This window comes from Salvia splendens, chromosome 9 (assembly GCF_004379255.2).
Source record: "Salvia splendens isolate huo1 chromosome 9, SspV2, whole genome shotgun sequence".
NCBI lineage: Eukaryota > Viridiplantae > Streptophyta > Magnoliopsida > Lamiales > Lamiaceae > Salvia > Salvia splendens.
In genome coordinates this window covers 12644096-12669600 of record NC_056040.1, presented here as the reverse complement: position 1 = coordinate 12669600, position 25505 = coordinate 12644096, and the positions used below count along the sequence as shown (strand labels likewise).

General features: G+C 35.4%; 1 protein-coding gene and 1 long non-coding RNA gene across 3 annotated transcripts; both read right to left on the bottom strand.

Moving 5' to 3' along the window:
* Positions 1-12482: 12482 nt before the first annotated feature.
* LOC121749535 lies at positions 12483-14733 on the bottom strand. The gene is made up of 2 exons (XR_006039637.1): positions 13927-14733; positions 12483-12796 (listed from the first exon to the last, which is right to left on the bottom strand). It is a non-coding gene; the product is annotated as an uncharacterized LOC121749535 (long non-coding RNA).
* Positions 14734-15141: 408 nt separating this feature from the next.
* LOC121749534 (probable protein S-acyltransferase 7) lies at positions 15142-20524 on the bottom strand. Of its 2 annotated transcripts, XM_042144100.1 has the most exons (5): positions 20145-20524; positions 19439-19621; positions 16132-16422; positions 15684-15917; positions 15142-15575 (listed from the first exon to the last, which is right to left on the bottom strand). In XM_042144100.1, the coding sequence occupies exons 1-5, from the start codon at positions 20217-20219 to the stop codon at positions 15249-15251; spliced, it is 1110 nt and encodes a 369-aa protein (XP_042000034.1). In that variant the 5' UTR covers positions 20220-20524; the 3' UTR covers positions 15142-15248. The 2 variants fall into 2 exon arrangements, with proteins under 2 accessions (XP_042000034.1, XP_042000035.1); XM_042144101.1 differs by lacking the exon at positions 19439-19621.
* Positions 20525-25505: the final 4981 nt, after the last annotated feature.

Here is a 25505-nt window from a genome sequence, read left to right as displayed (position 1 = left end):
GTGTATTGTTGTTGTTGATGATGATGGAGCTGGACTTTTCTGATAGAGCTTCTCCGCAGCAACACGATTATCAGACGTGTTGCTTTGGCTACCACTTTGGTGGCGCATGGGCTGAGCTAGAAGTGCATCACCTTTTTTTTTCTTGGAATTAGACTCGTCACTAGGGCTTGAAGGAATGGGATTACCACCTGCATATACCTTTTTTGCCATTATATCAACTAGGATAGTTTAATTGATATAGAATATGTTGTCTGAGGGGTCCTATTTATAATATTAAGGATTCAGATTGTTATTTAATTACTCTATTTATTTTTCAAAATGGTTAATAATAATATTGTAAAACTTGGAGAGGAAGACATGAAGTAAATTAAGATGGAAACAATTGTGTTGTTTAGGTGTAGCGTTGGGGTGATTGGTAATAGTGGTGTATGAACATGAAAATATGAATGAGCTCAAAGATTAGGTTTGAAAGGAAGTGGTTGGAAGTTTGAGCACGCGGTTTGCTAGATATTAATACGAGAAGTTTGAATATACCAAGTTTATTTATGAATTATGATTCATAAAGTAAATTCCGAGTATTTAATTTAGATTTCACGGGTACATGCAACTGTCAACTTATTTGCTTTGAAATATAAGCTTAATATTGCTTATTTTGTCCCTCGCATATGTTTTATTTCATGTGCATGCATTTGTCTTCGTCAAAGCCCCGCCAAATCGCCAAGGCCCCACGGCCCCACCCTTACTAAATACTAGCAACCACCTTTTGTTGCCTGCATATATTCTTCAAAGTAATTAAATTATTTGTTCATTTACAAAAAAGTAGTTGAATGAAATTACAGTTTTAACAGATAATTGATGTTGCATGCATCATTAAATTTTGTTATTTTTATTTTTTGTTTCAATACATTTTTGTTTTTAATAAATCCTTATATATACTTTATTCCGATTCAGTCCAACTTTACTTAGCAAAAGTATGAACTTTTCTAGGAAGTACTGTATTATAAAATGGGAAATTGTGCGAGTTGGTTGAAGTTTGAAGTATGAGGTTTGAGGACTTCTCGGAAAGGCTACATGTATCGGCGACTTGAATACATGGTTGAAGTTTGAAGATTGAAGATTGAAGATTGAGGTTTGAACGTAAGTACATAAATTTCAATTTAGCGTTGAAAAGACCATCTTTGCAGATCATTTCAATTATGGGCCGCCTCTAGAATCCAAACATCTGAATTCCGAATTGTGGGCTATATGATTTCAAAAGCCCATGATCCACTAATTATATCTTACTCAAGGGACACTTGGATGCAGTTAATTAGTTAATCACAATAATACGGAGTATTATTTAATGATATTAACTTGCAGTTAATTGCGTAAATATGTTTTGGTTATTTACAATGGAAGATGGACACTTGGATGCAGTTAATCGCATTTATACAGTACATGCTTTTTCTATTATTTATAAAGGAAGACTGAATGGGAGTAGTAGTAGTGGTAGTATTACTATTTTTTTTTCTTTATAATCACAAACGGTTGTTTCATTTTCAATTCAGAACGGTAGTGTTCAAATAGTAACCCAAAAACATAATCAGAATCCCAAATCCCATCGTTTGAATTCAGAATGTGGGCCATAATTGAGACAAACGTAATTCCTATCCTTTTAGAACATCTTCAAAACTTCAATGTTACACTAAAATATAAAATGAGATAAGTAATTAGCTCCAATAGTACTACAAAACCAATTTCATTTTTAATTTTTAAGTAAAAATTATCTATCTTTAGGTTTACACTAAACTAAATCCAAAACTTTTTCAAATTTTGAGTGTAAAAGGGCATAATATAAAGAATATTTTTTAAAGTTTGAGTTTAGTGTAAATGATTGAAGTAAATCATATTTAATGTAACATTTATATCAAAATGAATTAAATGAGTTTGAGTTTATTGTAAATGGTTGGAGATGCTCTTATGCTTGAAAAGGGTTAGATACATATAATTAATAACTCATGTTTGTAAATAAGAGGTAAAGTTTTGTGAGAGAGCAAATTATATCTCACATCGGATAATGGGTATGAGTTGGAAGCAGTGGTGGTTCCAGAACCCGAGTATGGAGGGAGCGGAATTAAATATTATATATATATATATAGGGTTGTGATCAATTGAGATTTTTTAGCCTAATTGAGAATTGAGATGCATTATAAGCCACTCATTTTTATTAAATGAGTGGTCCAGAATTTGCCACATGGAAAATATTTTTACATTAATTAATTGTGAAAGGGCATATTTGTAATTTCATCATATATTTTATTTAATAAATATATTTTTTATTTTTTTAAAAAAAATTATTTTTTTTTCGATTTTTTATTTTTTTATTTATTTTATTTATTTATTTTTTTTTGTCAACTACATATACAATTCATGTCAACTACACACATATAATGTCAACTACATATACAATTCATGTCAACTACACATATATAATGTCAATTATAAGCTGTTGACATTTGATGTGCAGAGCTATTGACATTTGATGTGCAGACTACACATCGTAGTTGACATAATGTCTCAGTAGTTGATATCGCGCGAAAATTTAAAAAAAAATTAAAAAAAATTAAAAAAAATAAAAAAAAATTAAAAAAATTAAAAAAATTAATTTTTTTTAGTTGTTGACATTTTAATACGAGTTGTTGACATTTGATATTCTGGCTATTGAAATGAAATGACGATAATACCCCTTAGTTGACATAATCTACTTGCAGTTGACATTTCAAAATGAGTGGCTGAAAATGCATCTCAATTCTCAATTAAGCTAAAAAATCTCAAACTAACAAGACCCTATATATATATATATATATATATATATATATATATATATATATATATATATATATATATATATATATATATATATATATATATATATATATATAATCATATTCTTTTTGTAAATATGGTTCATTCTTCCTTTTTAATCCTAGCCCTACGATTTGAAAATCCGATGGCCAAAAATCAAGCTGATTTTGATTATTAAAATTATTAAATTAATAGGAAAGGGTCATTTTTGGTATAGGATTAAGATTCAGTTATGGTAGTTTCCATGATTTCCTCCCTCAATCATCAGCCAAAATACATTGGAAGATTACATCCCTATTACACGCCAATGTTAATCACTCTCTACCAGAATTATCATCGTCTTCTACATTGAATACGTCTGCAATTTTTATTTTCTCGTCCCATAACAATTTGTTGAGAGATTATATCTCTGAATTATCATTGCAAAACCTCTTTTCCATTGAAGACATCTGCAGTGTTTGATTGTCGTCGCGAATCCTCTTTTCCATTCAACACGTCTGCTGTTTTTTCATTAGCGTCTTCATTTTTCGAGATTTCACTCATTCTCGTTTCATTCATGTCAACAATGGAAGAAGGTTATACATTCAGTTACTTAATTGATATTCACCAATTTTGGTAGAAAGTTATTGTATTAGTCGTGTAATTGACATCTATGGTTTTCTGTATTTGTTTGTGATGAGTTCATCTTTGTATTCAGATTTATTTTTCATCGATTGTCGTTTTTATTTTCATGAAATCATCTAACATTTACAGTGTTTCGTGTTTTCTGTTCCTGAGTTACATCTTGTAAATTTTCGACATTTACAGTTTTGGTACAGTAAATAATGTACCAATAGTATCTAATAATGTGCATTGATCAGTGAATAATGTACAAATTGAAGAACATAATGTTGAAAGGAACTTGAATTCATGTCATTTGGGTTCAACAATCCATGGGGATAAGTTGTAGTACCCACTCACAAACGGAACCATTACAAAGGGCAGAGAGTTTGAATCATTCCCCTTGGGTTTAGCAACCCATTGGGCTAGGTTATAGCACCACCACATGAATTAAATTTTATTTTTTAATCCGTTTAAGATTTGGTACAGTAAATAATGTATCAATAGTATCTAATAATGTGCATTGATCAGTGAATAATGTACAGATTAAAAAGAATAATGTTGAAAGGAATTTGAATTCATTACCTTTGGGTTCAGCAATCCATGGGGATAGGTTATAGTACCCACTCACAAATGGAACCATTACAAAGGGTAGATAGTTTGAATCATTCCCATTGGGTTTAGCAACCCATGGGGCTAGGTTATAGCACCATCACATGAATTAAATTTCATTTTTTAATACGTTTAAGATTTGGTACAGTAAATAATGTACCAATAGTATCTAATAATGTGCACAGATCAGTAAATAATGTACAGATTGAAGAGAATAATGTTGAATGGAAATTGAATTCTTTCCCTTTGGGTTTAGCAATCCATGGGGCTAGGTTGTAGTACCCACTCACAAGCGGAACCATTACAAAGGGCAGATAGTTTGAATCATTCCCCTTGGGTTTAACAACCCATGGGGCTAGGTTATAGCACTACCACATGATTTAAATTTTATTTTTTAATGCGTTTAAGATTTGGTACAGTAAATAATGTACCAATAGTATCTAATAATGTGCGCGGATTTGTAAATAATTGTCACGACCGCAGTTAGCTAAGGATAGCATAACTCGGGAAAATTGTGACTAAGGAGGGATTATAAGAAGCGGGGATAGAATTTGGGGGAATTAGAGCCAAGGCAGAACGAGACACACAAAATAAAGTCGATAGGGTAATACTCATAACAAAATACACTCGATCCTGCAAACTCGAGCGACTGTTCATACAAGTTCTGATTATCAGAGTCAAAAGTAAAATAGGCATTGCCTCTTAACCGACACAGCGGAAGCAAAAGAACGCGGTCCATGTGTGGAGACATGAACCTCCGATTATTTAGCTAATAGCCTGTGATAAGGCTCGTTTCGTGCATCTATTTTATATATAAATTCTGTGATTTCTACGGTGCTAACATGCATTTATAAGTCCAGGTGCGTGAAAAATCTGCCAGACCCAGGAATGAAAGACAATTACCAGGGCAGAAGGAATAAAGGAGAAAAGTGAAGAAAAATAGTGAAATCCTCAAGGGCACAATCGTCAAATCAGGAATACCGTTGCCCTAGGGATTTGAGCCACGCCTATAAATACCAGGAAGCTTACGAAGAGAGGGAGAGAATTTTTTTAGTTAGAGAATTTCCTTGGTATTTTCGGCTCACTTTTCACTTACTCACTGACGCACTCAATAATCCATGAACCTTTTGAGGAATACCATACATTATCAGTAGATTAATGTTCTAACCCGAAGAAACATCCGAAAAAATGCTAGAATCGGATGAAGAACAAGAAGAAGAATCACTCGAGAAATCATCCACTAACTCTCGATTTCTTAAAATTACACGACACAGCGTCCAGTTTCCTATTCGAACCAAGCAACCCTGCAAACATAATTATATTATACCAACAAATAAATTAGTACTCTCTTATGAATTACGTTAAATTGGTATCACATCTGGAAGGAATACCTGGTCACTCGCATGTGTTTGCTGACTTTGTGATAGAGCAAGGCAGTACTCATGCATGATCCAATCATGCATGAGTACGTCTATGAAATACGTACGATTTTCTGATCCCACATCTTTTTGGAACAAATTATTTGTTTGGCCGAACCGCTACTCTTCCAGACACCACATTCACTCCCTCTCCCCATTTTCCTACCTTCCTTGTTACAAAAAAAATACATCTCCTACTCTCCATCACCTACAATTTATTGTTCGAATTCGCAAATATTTAACTTGTACAATGAAAAAAGTACGAAAACGAGATGTATATATATATAGGATTGTATTCAAATCCTTTTTACCTATTAAATTCAATTTCCTTCTTAATCTCCACCCTTTATTTCAGCCGATCTAACGGACAAAATAAGTTGATCCATTTATCAGATTGCATGCGTTTTTTACGTGTGAAGGGTAAAATTGAAATTCTCTCTTCTAGTTAGTTATGGTATGAGGCGTGAATTCCTCCCTCCACGCTGATTGCAGTTTATCAGCAAATCTTTTCCAGATTTAGTTCATTGCGTCCATAATCCCGCGTTTAGCCGAGTTCCTTTTGCAGATCGAAGTTTCTGTCATTGGTGAACAAATGTTTTGTATCTAAATCTAACGAATACGGTTCATCCCCGGTGTTTCGAGTACCAATGGAAGAAGGTAATATTGCAATTTTCGCCCATGTGTATTGATTTGGTTGCTGTCAAAATTTTTACTTGTAATTCCGCCGTACGACCCAATATGTTTAAATCAGCGAATTCGTGTTTCATGTTTGTGTGCTTGGGTATTGATTTATTGAATCAGTTTAGTTGTTTAATGGTTTTGTTGTTGATACGGTTCATTCAAGCTTATAGGTGTTGTTATTTCATGTTAAATTGGTTTTCAATCATTCCCGTAGGGTTGCAGATTTTTGGGCCCAGGTTTGTGGTATAATATGCGATTCCAAACATTTACGTATTTCCACGAATTGGTGCCATCCGTTTAGTGTTTGATTTAATGTTGAATGACTATGTATAAATAATTATACATGTAATGTATAAGTACGCTTATGTAATGCACTCGTTTATGTTATATAATGTATAGTATATTGCATATAATTCATCATTACCTGAACATGTACAAACAAATAATGAATAGATTAAACCAAGTAATGCACATCAACATATTCCATGTACTCTTCAACAATAAAAACCACCAGTTACATGATGCATACACCAGGATATGCTTATGCATGTAAATATTCATATAATGTACGTAGGTTTTTTTTTACTGATTTACATAATGTACATATTATATAGTATAGTGCGCAGTTTAGTTTCTGTAATGCATTATTTGTGATATGTAATGAACATTTATACTAACCCGTTTAATTTAAGTTGTTCCGTGTTTCGATGTTTGGTTCACGTTTCTTGTTTTCCCTAAGGGTTTAACAAGCCTAGGGGCTAGGGTGTAGTATGTTCTAAGTCTAACAAACGTTGTCCAAATACACGAGCTACAGTAATTCGTCTGGGGTTGCACATGCATAGCGAGTAGGCATTTTTTAAAATAGATATACATAATGTACATATTGTGTAGTATAATGCGTAGTTTTAGTTTCTGTAATGCATTATTTGTGATATGTAATGAACATTTATCCTGCCCCGTTTAATTTAAGTTGTGCCGTGTTTCGATGTTTGGTTCACGTTTCTTGTTTCCCTAAGGGTTTAACAAGCCTATGGGCTAGGGTGTAGTATGTTCTAAGTCTAACAAACGTTGTCCAAATACACGAGCTACAGTAATTCGTCTGGGGTTGCACATGCATAGCGAGTAGGCATTTTTTAAAACAGATATACATAATGTACATATTGTGTAGTATAATGCGTAGTTTTAGTTTCTGTAATGCATTATTTGTGATATATAATGAACATTTATCCTGCCCCGTTTAATTTAAGTTGTGCCGTGTTTCGATGTTTGACGCACATTTCCTGTTTTCCCTAAGGGTTTAACAAGCCCAGGGGCTAGGATAGTAGTTTAAACCGATACAAATAATGCACCAAATGTTAATAGATAATGGATGATATTGACTATATAATGAACGATATGTGAACTGCAATGTAAAGGTTTTCTGAGCCGGTTTGTTTGTTTGTGTTATACAATTTCATGAATATGTCAGGATTGGGACGGTTTGATTTTTTGGGTTTAGTTTCAATCATTCCCAAGGGTTTAGAAATCCTTGGGGCTAGGGTGTAGTATGGTTTAAACATGTTTGCCAGATTGTGATTATGTGGGGCTTAGGGTTCATTCATTCCCCTCGGGTTGCCCAATTCTGGGGGCTAGGGGTGTAGTATAGTTTGAGAAACACAACCTCTACGAAAGACCGCGACTATGAGTCATTCCTTTAGGGTTTAGCTATCCTAGGGTATAGTGTGTATTATGTATTAAGTAACAAAACAATAGCCAAATACCTAATTCACGTAATGTACACATTTGGCATTGTAATGGTTATTTTATGCCTCTGTAATGAACGTTTTATATCTTATAATGTCTTAGTATCCAAAACATTTTTTTTATTTGTGTTTGTATACAGTTATGGTTGTGCCTGAATGTTCTCCGGAATCGAAGCCCGTCGTTGGTCAGAAGTTCCAATCATTAGATTTCGCATTCGAGTTATACGATGTATATGCTCGCGCTGTTGATTTTGATACGCGCAAACAAGGGATGAGGAAGGTGCAGAATAAATCCAAAAAATGCACACATGAATATTGCAATCACCCATTGTCCCATGTCCAACAGCAGTCACATAAAACATAAACCATGATAATGAATGCACTAAATTATCTAAATAATGTACAGATACGGCCAAGTAATGAACATACAAATATTCCATTCACTCTTTGACCCATGTACAACAGCAACCACGTGATGCATAAAACAGGATAAATAATGCATTCAAATAGCCAAATAATGTACAGAATAACTCAAGTAATGAACATACAAATATTGCATTCATTCTTGGACTCATGTACAGCAGCAGTCTAATGATGCATAAAACAGGATATATAATGCATAGAAATAGCTAAATAATGTACAAATATTGCATTCACTCTTAGACTCATGTACAAGTTCTGTGACGGCTTCCTTCTGTGGTGGAGTTAAACTCTTAATACAATTCAGAAACTCTGTTGGGGTTCGTCGACAATACAGATGGTCGACGTTCCTACCCCTTGGTTTCATATCCTCCGTCTCTTCCGAAGCTATACTAGTCCCGGCCTCTGATAATCGCTCCTGAAATTTTTGGGCAATTCCTACTGGTAGTATATCATCGACCGCCTCGTCGATGTCCAATCTTAGCTGCTTTGATGTTGTACAACATACAAAATAATAACATACAATTAGTTACATAATGTACAGACAGAATAAAATAATGTGGACAGTTATACTGCATTCACTTATACACCCTTGTACAGAAGCATCAAAATAATGCCTAAAAACTGATACATAATGCATTTTAATAATCAAATAATGTTCAGAATAAATCAAAAAATGCACCAAGAATATTGCAATCACCCATTGTCCCATGTCTAACAGCAGTCACATAAAGCATAAACCATGATAAATAATGAACTAAAATAACTAAATAATGTACAGATCCGGTCAAGTAATGAACATTCAAATATTCCATTCACTCTTTGACTCATGTACAACAGCAGTCACATGATGCATAAAACAGGATAAATAATGCATTCAAATAGCCAAATAATGTACAGAATCACTCAAATAATGAACATATAAATATTGCATTCACTCTTAGACTCATGTACAACAGCAGTCAAATGATGCATAAAACATGATAAATAATGCATAGAAATAGCTACATAATATACAGATTCGATCAAGTAATGAACATACAAATATTGCATTCACTCTTTGACCCATGTACAACACAAGTCACATAATGGCTAAATCATGATAAATAATGCATAGAAATAGCTACATAATGTACAGATTCAATCAATTAATGAACATACAACTACTGCATTCACTCATTGACCCATGTACAACAGCAGGTCTATAATGCCTAAAACATGATAATTAATGCATACAAATAGGTAAATAATGTACAGATTCAGTTAAATAATGCGGCCATGAATATTGCATTCACCCAGTACTTCATGTACAGAAGCTGGCAATTATTCCAGGAATTGGACATGCAAATGAAATAGAATGCTCACCTTCAGACTGGGATGGTTGTGAAGTTGAAGGACGTCCTCTTTTCGTCATGATAAATCTGGGAGACGAACCAAAAAATCAGAATGCTCACCCAGTAACACAACCATGATGAATCATACACGATATCAATATAGGTAACAAATTAACATTCCAAATAATGAAATTGCTAAAGCAAATAATGCAATTATAACCTAACCATGATGAATCATACAATATACTCTTAACCAACAAACTAATTTCATTAATGACAAATACACATCAGTATCCACTTTACACAATGCTTATCTTTTAACAAACAATGCACACCCACACATATTACCTGTACTTTTAAAAGGTTCAGTTCATGATATTTTGATCTATAAGAGTAATGAAACACTAATATAGCATATATGCTGACACTAATGACCACTGACATACAAACAAATGAAACATCAGATAAATTAATGCACAGAATCAAGAAAATAATGTAAAAAAGGACTAAATCATGTAGGATCAAATTGACAAATATGAGATGCAGAAAACCAGAGCAGCGTGCAAACAGAAACTCACCCCCTTCTTGTGTTTGTTGCGATTTTGTAGGTCTACCTCTTTTAGTCATGATGAAATCTGCGCGCAACAGTAAACAATCACAAAATTACAGAATTTAGCAACAAATAATCACGGATTTGATGGTAATCTATTGAATCTTGGTGTGGTTGTTTTATTTCGGTCGGTTATTTGGAAAACGATTGTTGAAAATCGAACAATATACGACGAAACCCTACCTGCTGTTGTAGTCCAACGAAATCTAGTTCAAACCGTAGGGGATTATGGAAAGCAAGGCACCCAGCGGTGAATCTCCGAGAAAACGCCGCGCTTTTGAACAGCGGCGGCTAGGGTTTTTGGCACTGGAAGGAATTTGTGGCGTCGTTCGTGAGAGAGAATCTGGAGCGAGATTTTTGCGTAAATGCGATTGGTGATGAAGGATGTATTTAGTCGATGGAAAGTAGTGGAGTAGCCCGCTTAAATTTTGGTCAATAGGTTTTCAACGTTTTTTAGTACACAAAAAGACTAAATCACCCTCATGATGCATCAAACTGGGTAAATAATGAAACGCGAGATGTTAAATTAGATTATAATCTAGAACGTCCATCCTCCTAATCCAACGACCGAGATTGGGTAGAAACTTAAATCTAAGGGGAAAATATGAGTTTAACACTACCCTATATATATATATATATATATATATAGGGTAGTGATCAAGGTATAACTAATCTTAAGTGTATAACTAGAGAACAAATCTCAGCCACACATTATCTTAATCCAATGACTAAAATAAGCATACATTTTTAACTCATACAAATTGCATAGGGACATTTTGGGAAATCAAACACACACACCATTCCTACATATACACACACCATTCTCGTAGACACACTATGCTCTCTCTCAAAGGAGGTGACGGAGCACGACTCCACTTCCTCTCCGGCGACGGGATGAAGAATTACCCGGCGGCGCCGGCGTACTCCATCTTGGACACGAGCTTCGACTTCTCCAACTACACGACCGTCACAATCCCCACCGTGTCGTTCGCATTCGGCGGCGGAGTGAAGATCGACCTCATCACGTCGGGGATACTGATATCGGTTTGCTCCACGGTGGCGTGCCTTGCTTTCGCCGGAAACGGAGACGCCACAGACACCGGAATCTTCGGAAACACGCAGCAATTGACATTTGAAGTGGTGTATGATGTCGCCGGAGGGAAGCTGGGATTCGGTGCAGCTGGATGTTGATTCATAGTAGTAGTTTCTTACATTAAAAAAAGCATATGAATTTTCTCCAAAGAATGGAAATATGGTAGTGTGATATGTATATGGTATGATTTCAGAAAATTTTAAATAAAAAATTGTGTTTCAAGAAACAGAGGTGAACTGTTGGAGTGATTGTCAAATTGAATTTGTGATGCACGATGTGCGTTCAATTACATCCTTGAACGACATTTTTCAATGTCTTTAACCCGGTAACAAAATACATCACTCTTAGCATGATTTTACTTCACTCTTGTTTACAAAACACATCACTCTTAGCATGATTGTACTTCACTCTTGTTCACAAAACACATCACTCTTACTCAGATTTTACTTCACTCTTGTTCACAAAACACATCACTCTTACTCAGGTTTTACTTCACTCTTGTTCATAAAACACATCACTCTTACTCAGGTTTTACTTCACTCTTGTTCACAAAACACATCACTCTTACTCAGGTTTTACTTCACTCTTGTTCACAAAACACATCACTCTTACTCAGATTTTACTTCACTCTTGTTCACAAAACACATCACTCTTACTCATATTTTACTTCACTCTTGTTTACAAAACACATCACTCTTACTCAGATTTTACTTCACTCTTATTCACAAAACACATCACTCTTACTCAGATTTTACTTCACTCTTGTTTACAAAACACATCACTCTTACTCAGATTTTACTTCACTCTTATTCACAAAACACATCACTCTTACTCAGATTTTACTTCACTCTTATTCACAAAACACATCACTCTTACTCAGATTTTACTTCACTCTTGTTCACAAAACACATCACTCGTAGCATGACTTTACTTCACTCTTGTTTACAAAACACATCACTCTTATTGTGATTTTACTTCACTCTTGTTTACAAAACACATCACTCTTATAGTATAAACAACAACAACAAAATAAGTAATGAAATCAATATAATAATAACATCAAAATTGGTAAGAACTTACGGGCAATATGATTTGGAGAAAATGACAATTTTATACTACTTATCCTAATTAACATCAAATGCACAGTATGAATATCTAATAGTGTGATACACACTGTTAGAAGTCACACATAAAAATGTCGAATGAATATTACAAACCGAAAAAGAATTTCAAAAACCCCAAACACAGCAATTCAACTGATCCAAACCCCCAAACACCGCAAATCAATATATATTACATACACACTCCGCCATAGCCTAGAAAGGAAAATAAAAACTCAGGTCCTGAGCGCCGCGCCGACGACGAACGAAGCTACAACTACGGCGACGGCGAGCGACGGAAGCCATTGTCGCCACCAAAACTCTCTTCTGCGACACCGCCAACTGCGACGAGAAGAGGAGAAGAGAGAAGAAGAGAAGAAGACGCGACACGGTTTGAATTCAATTTTCAAAATTGGATTTAATTCGCTGTGCAATGACCAAAATACCCCTGACTTGTTATTATGGAGTAAATTTGTGATTGAGGGAGCTAATATCTCATTAAATTCGAAAATTAATATTAGCCCTTGATTTTTTTGATCTTGTGGCTATGATTTGTTCTCTAGTTATTTGCTTAAGGAGTGTTTACCATAGATCACTACCCTATATATATATATATATATAGGGTCCTGTTAGATTGAGATTTTTTAGCTTAATTGAGAATTGAGATGCATTTTCAGCCACTCATTTTGAAATGTCAACTGCAAGTAGATTATGTCAACTAAGGGGTATTATCGTCATTTCATTTCAATAGCCAAAATATCAAATGTCAACAACTCGTATTAAAATTTCAACAACTAAAAAAAATGTAATTTTTTTTTATTTTTTTAATTTTTTTTTTAAATTTTTTAAAAATTTTTTAAATTTTTTTTAATTATTTTTTTAATTATTTTTAATTTTCGCGCGATGTCAACTAGTGAGACATTATGTCAACTACGATGTGTAGCCTGCACATCAAATGTCAATAGCCCTGCACATCAAATGTCAATAGCCTGCACATCAAATGTCAACAGCTTATAGTTGACATTATATATGTGTAGTTGACATGAATTGTATATGTAGTTGACATTATATATGTGTAGTTGACATGAATTGTATATGTAGTTGACATTATATGTGTGTAGTTGACATGAATTGTATATGTAGTTGACAAAAAAAATAAAAATAAAAAAATAAAAAAATAAAAAAATAAATAAAATAAAAAATAAATAAAAAATCGAAAAAAATAAAAAAAAATTTAAAAAAAATAAAAAAATATTTATTAAATAAAATGTATGATGAAATTACAAATCTGCCCTTTCATAATTAATTAATGTAAAAATATTTTCCATGTGGCAAATTCTGGACCACTCATTTAATAAAAATGAGTGGCTTATAATGCATCTCAATTCTCAATTAGGCTAAAAAATCTCAATTGATCACAACCCTATATATATATATATATATATATATATTTATATATATATATATATTACCTGGAAGCTCCCTTGGATCATAAGTGAAGACGTCGAGTTCAGGGATCAGTAGAGCAGGCATGGGATGATTAAATGTTTTATGCGACAAATATTGGAAGACGATCTCTTCATCCGTGGGTTGAAATCGGAATCCAGGAGGCAGTTTGCTCTCTCCTTCTCTCACTAAACTCAACTTCTCCATGTCAACAATGAGATGAGAGAGAGAGGAGATAGCCTGCGAGCTTGCACGGAAGGTATGCTCTTTGGAGCTTTTATATATGGAGATGTTATTCATTGATTAACGTTTAGTGAGAGATAGTGATGTATACTTGTTTGCATAACAATTTCTTTTTGTTGAAGGAACTGCTTTTGCCACAAATTCAAACCCTGCATCTAATTACTAGTTACTTTAAATTATGGATTTCTGACATCTAAAGTTCACTTCTCCAATATAATATAAGATTCATGTCATAAAGATTGAAATCTGATTCCTTCTTTTGCTTAGTAGGTATATAATCTTTTTTTTCTAATACTGGTGATGATCAGATCAGTGTGTTACTTACAGTTATAATTTCGATTTTATAAACAATTTACAATTAATCACGTAGGAGAAATAAAATAAATTCATTAGACAAGGATTTAATATAGAATTTTATTGCAAGTGATTTTTGTTATAAACTTTTCCACTTCCACTAGTAGTTCAAAGGGGGCATTTTATTGGTATATTTGGAATATATGAATTGAGGTTGAAAGCAAAAATCAAAGAATGGAAAAGGTTATACAGTACTTTTTTAAAAAAAGTGAAAATACTTCAAAAGATTGAGTTGGAGGAGGAAATTGACTTGAAAGAGGGTTGCATACGTTCTTTCCTTCATGTAGAAGAAGTTGCTTTTCTTGTTCATATATATTATTGATGTATATTTTTTTTCAAATTAAACCTTTTTTTTATTCTATGAACTAAAAATCCATTTGTACAATTGCTTTCTATGTAATTAATTACAAAAATAAATATTCTGGTATTTATAAAAAAAAGCATGTTATTATTACATTGCTGTTGGTGTAGCACTAATAAAGGTTGTATACTTCCAAATCTCTCACCTTTGTTATTCAACTCTTTCCTCTAAAAACAAGTGATTTACATTCCACAGCAAGAAAAGCACAAGGCTGAGGTCAAATGCATCACTGCTACTCTTCTAAATCCAATATCAATATATTTAAGAAACAGACACACACAGATGGAGAATAGCAAAACCGAATTCTATTGAAACAACTACATATGCACAAACACCAATCCGGCAGCCAGTTTCTTTGGCTCAATGTTCTTGATTCCCAATATCATTACTTTACAAGTATTGCTGATATTCTGTTACACTATGACCATTACTAGAAAGGGTTACCCGGTTCGACCCTATGGCGAGGGCTCTGTCATTCGCCTCGTCCCATATTGACTTCCCTTGCAGACTCTTGGAAACTGCAAAAGTCGTACTGTCAAAACTAGCACCGACTGAGTGAGAAGGCATCATAGGCTGCTTCCTTTGCACCTTCGCCCGGAAATCATTCTTTGATTTAGGAATACTGCCACAGAAGATATCCATAAAGTTTCCAACCATTCCTCTGTTGTAGGGGTTGCCACGTCTGCTATATTGGTATCTAAAGTTCTCATATGTCGTCTGTAGAGAAAAAAAACCATGCTCAAAAATCAACCATGAAATCTACAAGGGTCGCCCCTATAAATATAATACCAAAAACAGGGAGGGAGGGGTACGTGCAAATCACACCTGGTTTGTTGCAATGAGGTAGAGATGGAAGATAGAGAGCCCTCCAACGAACCAGAGTCCCAGGAAAGTGTAAATAATGAGTGCGATGGAGGCAGGTGTTTTAGTCATAGCTTTCCATATGGAGGAATTCTCACTCTTCTTTATCTTTACAATGTAGACCCAGCAAAACCCATGAACGTACAAGGCAAGCAGCATTGTGGAAAAGACAAACATGTAAAAGAACCGATAATTCCTCTGCATACAAAATCAAGATTAGTTTAAACATTCAGATAGATTGATGTGCAGAACAATTAACCATAACAAGAAATCTTCACGAAATGGAATATTACTCCCTGAAAACACATCTATATAACTTTATTTCGAAGTATAAATTTAGTGAAAGCTTGATTGAGGGGCTTTAACTGAGGTATAGAACAAAAGTGCCTGAAAATTCAAAAATACAACTTACCAGTCCAATACATTGTCCAACCCAGGGACAGTGATGATCGAATCGTTCCACACAGTTGTCACATATCGAACAATGTGAGCAGCGTGGAGGCCTGTACAGCATACAAGTGTCGCAGTATTTGACTTTCACAGTAGCTCCATTAACTATAACATCTTTTGTACGAGGCAAGCGAGGAGTTTGGCCAGACCCCAATTCCATACTATTATCATACATTTCCGGTTCGGGAGGTTGAGCATTGCGAGGAATAATACCGGGGTCCCTTCCAGAAGTCAAAAGAAGCAGCACCAAAACCTGGAATAGCACAAAAGATTGCCACATCAATTAGTTTCTCCGGATGCGAACACTACTTTATTACTCCCTCCGTCCAATAAGAGTCCTATTTTGTCATTTCCGTCCATCCCACAATAAGAGCATCCGCAGCGGTGCTCGCTGGGACGGACGGCGTCCGTGCCGCTAAGCAGGCGACGTGGTGCGTTTCTATTGGCCAACGGATTATCAGTTGGAATTTTTTTAAAAAATCGAAATAATACCGAAAATAATACCAAAAATTTAATAAAAAATATTTTCAGATTTCCAAAAATATAGCCGTTTTATTACCTTTTTTGGAATTTATTTATTTATTTTTTATTTTTTAAAACCCCAAAATCATCTATAAATACACACATTCATCATCCATTTTTCAAATCAAATTATCTCTCATTCATCCTTTTTCATACAACTCATCTACATCTTACTCTACATCTTCCTCTCTCATTCAAACCCTCTCTAAAAATGGATTTCACCGATATCATGGCTGAAGCGGAGCGCGAAGAACAAGAATACTATGAACAATATCGCGCCGCCTATGAAGCCTATGTCGCCGCCACCACCCCCGCCCCTCCTCCTCGACCAACTAGATCAATCCGCCGCTACATACCTCGTGACCGGGAGGGAGCCAAGAAAAAGCCTCGTTGCCGACTATTTTTCCGACCAGCCACGGTTTCCAGAAGATTACTTCCGGCGCCGTTTTCGCATGTCAAAACGGTTGTTTATGCGTATTGTCAACACATTGTCCGCTCGTGTTGAATACTTTTAATTAAGTAGAGACACAATCGGTCGGCAAAGTCTCTCGACGTTGCAGAAGTGTACTTGTGTCATCCGACAACTTGCTACTAGGCAAACAGCTGACCTCTTCGACGAGTATTTGCATGTGGGTGAGTCAACTGGAATCATATGCCTCAAAAATTTCTGCAACGGCATTCGTTCTGCTTTCGGTGAGGAATTCCTTCGGGCACCCACCACCGAAGATTGTCAACGGCTACTTCATCTTCACAAAACAGTCCACGGTTTTCCCAGTATGCTTGGCAGCATTGACTGCATGCATTGGAAGTGGATGAATTGTCTGACTGCTTGGAGGGGGCAATACTTAAGCGGCCACAAAAGCGGAGGCCCAACGCTTATCCTTCAAGCGGTCGCCGACTACCTCCTATGGATTTGACATGCATATTTCCGTGTTGCCGTATCCAACGACGACTTAAACGTGCTCTATTCTTCACCACTCTTCAATGATGTTTTGAATGGTGTAGCACCGGCGATCGGCTTCACCGTCAACGAAAATGCATACCACATGGGTTACTATCTCGCCGATGGTATCTACCCAAGGTGGTCTACTTTTGTGAAGACGTTCAGCAATCCACAAGACCCGAGACGGGTTCTTTTTGCGCAGCGTCAAGAGTCTCCTCGGAAAGACGTCGAAAGAGCTTTTAAGGTCCTTCAAGCCCGATTCAACATTGTGAAGGTCCCGTCTCGGCTGTGGTACGTTAAGAATATCGCCGACATCATGTGCACGTGTATTATCTTGCACAACATGATTATAGCTGACGAAGGACCGAGAGCGGCTAACTTTTACGACGAGGATGAAGCCGGAAGCTCAACCGCGAGGTCTCCCCCACGCCGAGATGTGCATACGACGGTATGCGAGAGGATCAAAACAAGACACACAATGCGCGATACCAGAATCCACACTGAGCTACAAGACCTAATCAAACACATTTGGACGAAATTCGGCCACGAGTAGTGGGTTTTTTTAATTTATGAATTTAATTATGTAATTTTTAATTTTTAGGATTTTAATTATGTAATTTTTAATTTTTTAGTAATTTATAATGGTATCAGATATTTTTAATGCATTTTAATATTGTGGAAATGTTTTTAGTAATTGAAGTATTTAAATTAAATAATGGAATGGTGGGACCCTTGAGCATATCCTTGCGGAAGAGCATGAATGTGGGTGTTGTGCTCTTGGGGAAGAGCCGGGAGTAAAAAATTAATAAATGTGGGTCCGTTGCCAAAGAGCCGGGAGTAAAAAATTAATAAGAGGGCTATTTCACTTTTACAATAAATGGTAAGTGGACCCCACATCCCACTAACTTATTTCACCCACATTTTATTATATAACTAATATATATAAGTGGGACACACATTCCACTAACTTATTCAACACACTTTTCTTTACATTTTTTAAAACCCGTGCCAAAACCAAATAGGACTCCTATTATGGGACGGAGGGAGTATCTTACAAAACACACTTCAATATTGCAATCAAGCTCTCACTTTATTCCCAGAACTTAATTTTTAAAAAATAGTATTCTAAGAGCACACAGTTGTTCTCCATATTTCCCATTATTTTCCATAGTTTCACAGGCGAAATGCACTTCTACTTTCTATATGACACAACTTGTCGCAAGTCTGAATGAAGGTCCATTTCCATAAACCTTACTTTTTATAGTCGTAACAACAATAGTTCTAGAACAAAGTATCAAGATTTATCTAGCAAATCCATCACTCCTATATACTAATCTAATAGGCTGTCCCAAAGAACCATAATTTCCATCCTTCTTTATGCAAATTCAGTTCTTTAGTCACATGTGAAGATTCTTCAACTACTTTATACTAAAATTCATCCAACAGAAACACATGCTAGTTCAATAAAAAAATGAGTTTCAACAGTTTTACGATATTAATGACTATTTCCCAGTGCTCTCTTGGATGAAACTTATGAACTTTCTTGTATTCGAATCCATACATAAAATGAAGCTAAGCATAGCTCTTAATATAGAATCGATTGAGGCCTAATAAAAAAATGGTGTACTAACACTGTTGCAGGAAAGAGTAAAAGTTTAGAAGGATAGACACTATAGCGAGTTCCCAATTATCACTACAGCGGAGCTAGACAACTGTGTGAAGATTCATCCATAACTTGTTAGTGGCTGGACTAATAGAAAAATTCCAGACAACTGTAAGATTTCAGGGTTGGAATAGAACTTACAAATACAGTCTCGACGATAAATACAACTAAAACTGCAATTCCCCAATCACCAGAAAAATCATCCAGCAGTTTCCTTGCAACAAAAACGCAGAAGACAGCAGCAGGAGCAACTATAAGAAACACCGTTAGAAATATCGATCTTACATCAGGCCCGAAAATAAACCTTCCCCTAAGACAGAATTTCTGCAAGAAAAACAAAATCTTCAGAAAGATTGACAACACTTTTCTACAGGGTTGTTCTTATCGAGAGAGATAGACCTAAGACATGTTGAAGGTGGAACCAACAACAATTCTGTAGTAACCACTTGAAGGTAAGTCTAATCCATAAGCTTGATTAAAACTATCTATTTAAACTAGAGTTTAAGGTGTTTGACAATGCATAAGAAGAAATACAAGTCATCACAACATTCAAGCAACTCCAATGGCTAAAGAAAAACACATTTAATTTGAGGCTAAAATAAAGTGATAAACAAATTTCCCCTTCCCTATTCCTCAAACAAGATTGAGAGATGCTCCAAAACAATATAAGGAAGAAAAGGCATATCAAATCAAAGTTACCCCTAACAAAACTCAAACCTAATCAAATTATTTCAAACTAATCCAAATTCAAGATCAATTGCTCTGCCAAAAACAGTCAATAAGCAGATAAACCCCTGATTCAATGAAAAGGGCAGATAGAGAAAAGGCATCAAGCGATTGAATTTACATTACTGCCCTCCCACGCCTTGTATTTCCTGACCATCTCCACCGCGCCATCGGCGGCGCCGCCCACTGTATTCATCTCTCTCTCTCTCTTTTCCGCGAAAGAATCTTGCTTTTCAGTTGTAACAAACTAGAGCCTATCTTCTTCCCCGAACAAGAGAAAAACGGAGTGCAAAATGATGGTTGCGAATATTGAATTGAGGTGTGAAAAAGTCAGCAGGGGGAAAATGAATGGGAACCGCGAATTTTATGAATAGAATAGTCGAAGACGGCTTGGAAAGTCTTCGATGAACAGCGAGTTGAAGAAGTTCGTTTGATCACGACCACTGACGTCACTCGCCGGGAAATGACGACGAATTCCGGCCCACTTTTATATTCCCAACAGAAAATATTCATAGACTATCTTTCTTTACTCTTATAATTTAAACTAAGGGCAAACTACCTTAAAAGTCACAAATTTTTTCCATTTTCCGGTTTTTCCTACGAACTAAAAAATTGACGTATAATGTCATAAATTTTACATTCGGTAGCCGTTTTCCTGTAACTGGTTTTCCGGCCATAAAGCAAGCTGACGTGTCTTTTTAAGCTGGCGTGGCTGTTGAGTGTATAAGTTGACGTGGCTGCTGACGTGTCAAACTGCCCAAAAAGTCACAAACTATTCCCATTTTCCGATTTTTCCCACGAACTAAAAAATTGTCCTACTGACATGTCCTTTTAAGCTAACGTGGTTGCTGAGAGCGTGATGAGTGTGTACTGACGTGGTAAAATTAAGCTTACTAGTATTTTAGCCAACAAAATCCCCAAATTTAGCCTAATTCACCGCCATTTTTTACCCTAAATTCATACCCAAATTCCTTTCACTTCACTCTCAAATCGGTGCCGACGACAATGAGCACGATGGCGGCGAGGGGCTTCTGCGCGCCGACGGAGGAGTCACTTTCCTATTTTTTTAAAGCGGCTACGTTGACTGACCGCGACTTCTTCCTGCTCTGCTTCCTACACAGGATAAATAATACTCCCTTCATCCTAAGATAAGTGAAGCACATCTTTTTGGCACGAGATTTAAGGAATTCATATTTAAATAGTTAAAGTGGGGATAGTAAAGTATGAGAGAGAGAAAAATAGACGAGTGAATAGAGAATAAAGTAGGTGGAGAATAAAGTAATAGAGAGAATATTTTGCTAAAAAGAGAAATGACTCACTTATAGTGGGACATCCCAAAAGGAATACGAGTCGCTTATCTTGGGACGGAGGGAGTAGTAACAGCAAGAGAAACCGCCCTAGAGAAATGACTCACTTATAGTGAGAATTTTCCCGCTATGGCGCCGCTAGAGAGCTTCTTCTTCCCTTCGTCGCCGCCACTCGTGGCAATAGCCAGATTTTTGGGGCACACGGTGTCAAGAGGCTTCCCACAAAGAGAAGTGTCGAGAAGTTATTCCTTTGATTTTCCTACAATGCCTTTTGGAATGGAGTCGTTTAATTTGTTGAAAGATACGTTGAATTTGTCGAGATTTGGGAGCTAGAGTGATTATTCTAAAAAAAAAAATTGAGATTGAAACCATACATTCAAACTAGAAAATTGACTAATTTCGAACAAAAATCGATTGTTTGAAATTGAAAAAATTGAAATTGGATTACGACTGAATTCCCGTGAGAAGAAATCGCGACGGGGTATAGGAAAAGTTCGTGGGAAAAACCAGAAAATAGGAAAAGGTTGTGACTTTCAGGGCTAATGAATTTCCGGAGTTTTCCATGTCAGATTTTAGGCTTACCACGTGCGCAAGATTTCGATCGGAAAACTCTAGGGTCGGGTCAAATGAGAAATTCCAACAACCCAATAAAGTTCATGACATTATACGCCAATTTTTTAGTTCATGAGAAAAACCGGAAAATGGAAAAAGTTTGTGACTTTTAAGGCAGTTTGCCCTTTAAAGTAATACTATCACTAAATATAGATAGGATGCAAGAAATTGAATGCGATATTAGATTATTTTGTAGTGAATCCGGTTCAATTAAATTAAAATACTGATTTAGGATTAATGAGACTCATAAATCCTCTTTTTCTTATTGAGGTTTCTTATCTCTTAATTTAAAGATGGTCGTTGGATGGTCAGGCATATGAATTCGGGTACTCGCTGGTACCCGTATATAAAAAATCGGGTATTCAAATTTGAAATTTCTAAATTTTTCTATGTAATATTTGACACGCTAAACCTAAAATTATTATGTTTCATATTTATTCTGTTTATGTAAATTATATTGTGGTAAGTATAGTAAGTTATTAAAATTGACATAATATTTATTGACTTTTTTCAAAAATTTAAAATTTAATTATTATTTTTTATAGGAAAATAAAAGAATTTAAAGACCGCATCACAGTAAATTCGAATCCTAGACCTTTGACCTTGGGGGTATTACCACTCTACCGTTTAGCCAACTAACAAACACAAGTTCAGAGTTTAATTTCAATACTACTTTAGTTTTCTCAATGATACTACGACTATACATATACACTAGTTTTAAACAATAGACTTTACTTAATTTTAAAATAAGGAACTTTTCGGGTGTAATAGTGGTGAATCGATGGGCGAAAAAAACTTTAAGTTGAAAGAGTGAAGCATGAAAACATTGTCAAAAATCAAGAGTCATTAAATAAATTTATCCTATGTGACTACGACCCTATCTTAGATAAAAGAAATATTTATAACTATAAACACAAATGTACTAATCTATAATCGGGCAGTGCTATTTAGGTATCTGAAACTTTAAAAAAATCCTTATATCAATCACATGAATCCTTAGGTATTGAGTATCCAAAATTCACTAGGTATTGGGTTGAGATTGGATATACTCGAAACCTTAGACCTAAATTTAAAAACCTATGGATGATCAAGTTTTCAACGTAGAGGACATAAAATGATCAATAAAAATTTCAAATTTGGTAGGTTTTTTTTTTTTTTTAAAATTTGGTAGGGTTGACAACACTTCTATTATGATTGCGGTTTACTGTATAGGTAGGTGATGATTAAAAGACCATTGCACAAGTGAAATTCATATCCATATAGAACAGGTAACAACTGTAGGAAAACATGTAAAATATGGGGAACTTTTCCTTTTCCTAAGTCCTTTGGCCTTTCATCTTAAGGTAACCTTCAAAGCATTATGAGGTGCCTTAATGCCAAGACTCTTCATGTAGGCACTCTTATCCTATAAATAGGTGGAGTTTTGGGAGATGAGGACACACCAACATCACAACAAGCATGGAACAATTCTATTTTTGTTCTAGAGAACTAATGGAATTCCATTTTAATGAAGGAGATTAGATTTATTCCGAATGGGGGAGTGACGCACAAGGGTTATGCGTCGTTCAAATACGCATAAGCATTATGCGTCTTACCCTAATGACACATAACCCTTATGTGTCACACTGGTAAGCATTCCAGCCTATCACCCGGGTGACCCGGGTTCAATCCCTGGCAACGGTGCATTTTTTTAAGTGATTAGTATTTGATAAAAATGAGTTATTCTAAACATTTGTTTTTGGCAAATAGATATTACTCTTATAAAAAAATTAATTAAAGAAGTTAAGAATAAATGACCAATCTAATTGGTCCCCCAAAACGAATACATGTACATTGACAAATTAATTTATACTATTATTATCTATGACCACTGTTTATTTTATTTTATATATTAAGTTTTTTTTCGAATATCTTAAAAATTACTATTGTTTATGCCGTTAATTGTATAATAACATAAAAATCAAAACTTTATTCACTTATAGATTACGCTTATATAAAATACATGGCATAATATTATATACTATTAATTAAATAATCCAAGTCTTTATGTTATAAGAAAATAAAATAAAATAATTTCCAAAAGTCCTTGCTGCAATATTGATTAATGAATGTTCTACCCACTATTATAAGAAAATAAAATAATGCTTATTATAATAGCGGTGACTATACTCTAATAAATAATAGTAATAATAATAGTAAATATGCGCCATTGCCAGGGATCGAACCCGGGTCACCCGGGTGACAGGCGGGAATGCTTACCAGTGTGACGCATAAGGGTTATGCGTCATTAGGGTAAGACGCATAATGCTTATGCGTCTTTGAACGACGCATAATCCTTGTGCGTCGTTCAATAATAACGACACATAACCCTTGTGCGTCACTCCCCCATTCGGAATAAATCTAATCTTCTTCATTAAAATGGAATCCCATTAATTCTCTATAACAAAAATAGAATTGTCTCCAACAAGCATTCTCTCTTCTCTAGCTCTCTACATCCTAGTTCACATATAGGAGCATTGCATAGCTCGATTCTCGGAACTCCATCAAGTTCGCCGGTGCCTAGCGGGTTTGAGGTGCTTCTACACGCTAGGAGGAAGTCGTTTTATCTTTGGGGGCAATACGCCATTCCGTGAGCACTAGCCGGGGCGTAATTTGTCTTGCGGAAAGAGGGCTTTCCTCGACTCGACTTATAAATTTGGTTTGCTTTATTTCCATTGTAATTTTCATTCCTCTTTTTGTTGCAAAGTTTCCTTTCGATTGTAATAGTTAGAGTACCGCTTGTACACGGCTTGGAAATTTCTTTCCATTATTTCTAACAGTCGCAAGACAAATTAGTGTACTCTTCTAAGACAGGATTATACCAATTGAAGTTGGAGAAAATATGAGCTCCAAAGCTGGAATGAAGAAACGAACAGTCGCAATGTTCATGGGCTACGAAATGGTTAATTCCCTGAGATCAATTCTGTTGAGAATTGTGTTTATCGTTTGTCAGTTGACAAGCAAGACCAATTTAGACTTGGTAATAATAATTGGGATGCTTGTGGTGTTAAATATACGAATGCACATATGGTTCGATATAATTGTGTACTTATTGTTGGAGACAATATTGTGCAAATTATTTGAACGTGTTGTTATAAACAACAAAGATCACGAGGTGATCGCAATGGTCTCCGACGTGGACCATGGTAATAATCCAAATGAATGGTTTGTTGATACGGATGCCACATGTCATGTGTGCTCTAAGAGAAGCGTTTTTTCTACCTACAAATCTGTTGGAGGTAGAAAAGTATGTATGGGAAACCAAGCCTCTTCTAAGGTGGTTGGTGTGGGTAATGTGTTCCTAAAATTAGGATCCGGAAAGGTTCTTACCCTCAAGGATGTGCTGCATGTCCCAAACATCCGAAATAATTTGGTGTCAGGCTCACTTCTAGTAAATCATGGATTTTCACTAGAATTTGAGTGTGAAAAGGTTATATTGACCAAGTATGAAAAGTTCATAGGTGAAGGTCACCTAGTGAATGGGCTTTTTGAGCTGAATGTTACGGTCATTCACCGTGGAAAAG

Coding starts and splice junctions, on each gene's coding strand:
- LOC121749534 (XM_042144100.1), bottom strand. CDS start 20,219: ATGAATACAGTGGGCGGCGCCGCCGATGGCGCGGTGGAGATGGTCAGG. Junction 16,423..19,438: donor TTATCGTCGAGACTGTATTT/GTAAGTTCTATT, acceptor GTGCTATTCCAG/GTTTTGGTGCTGCTTCTTTT. Junction 15,576..15,683: donor ACCTCATTGCAACAAACCAG/GTGTGATTTGCA, acceptor TTTTCTCTACAG/ACGACATATGAGAACTTTAG.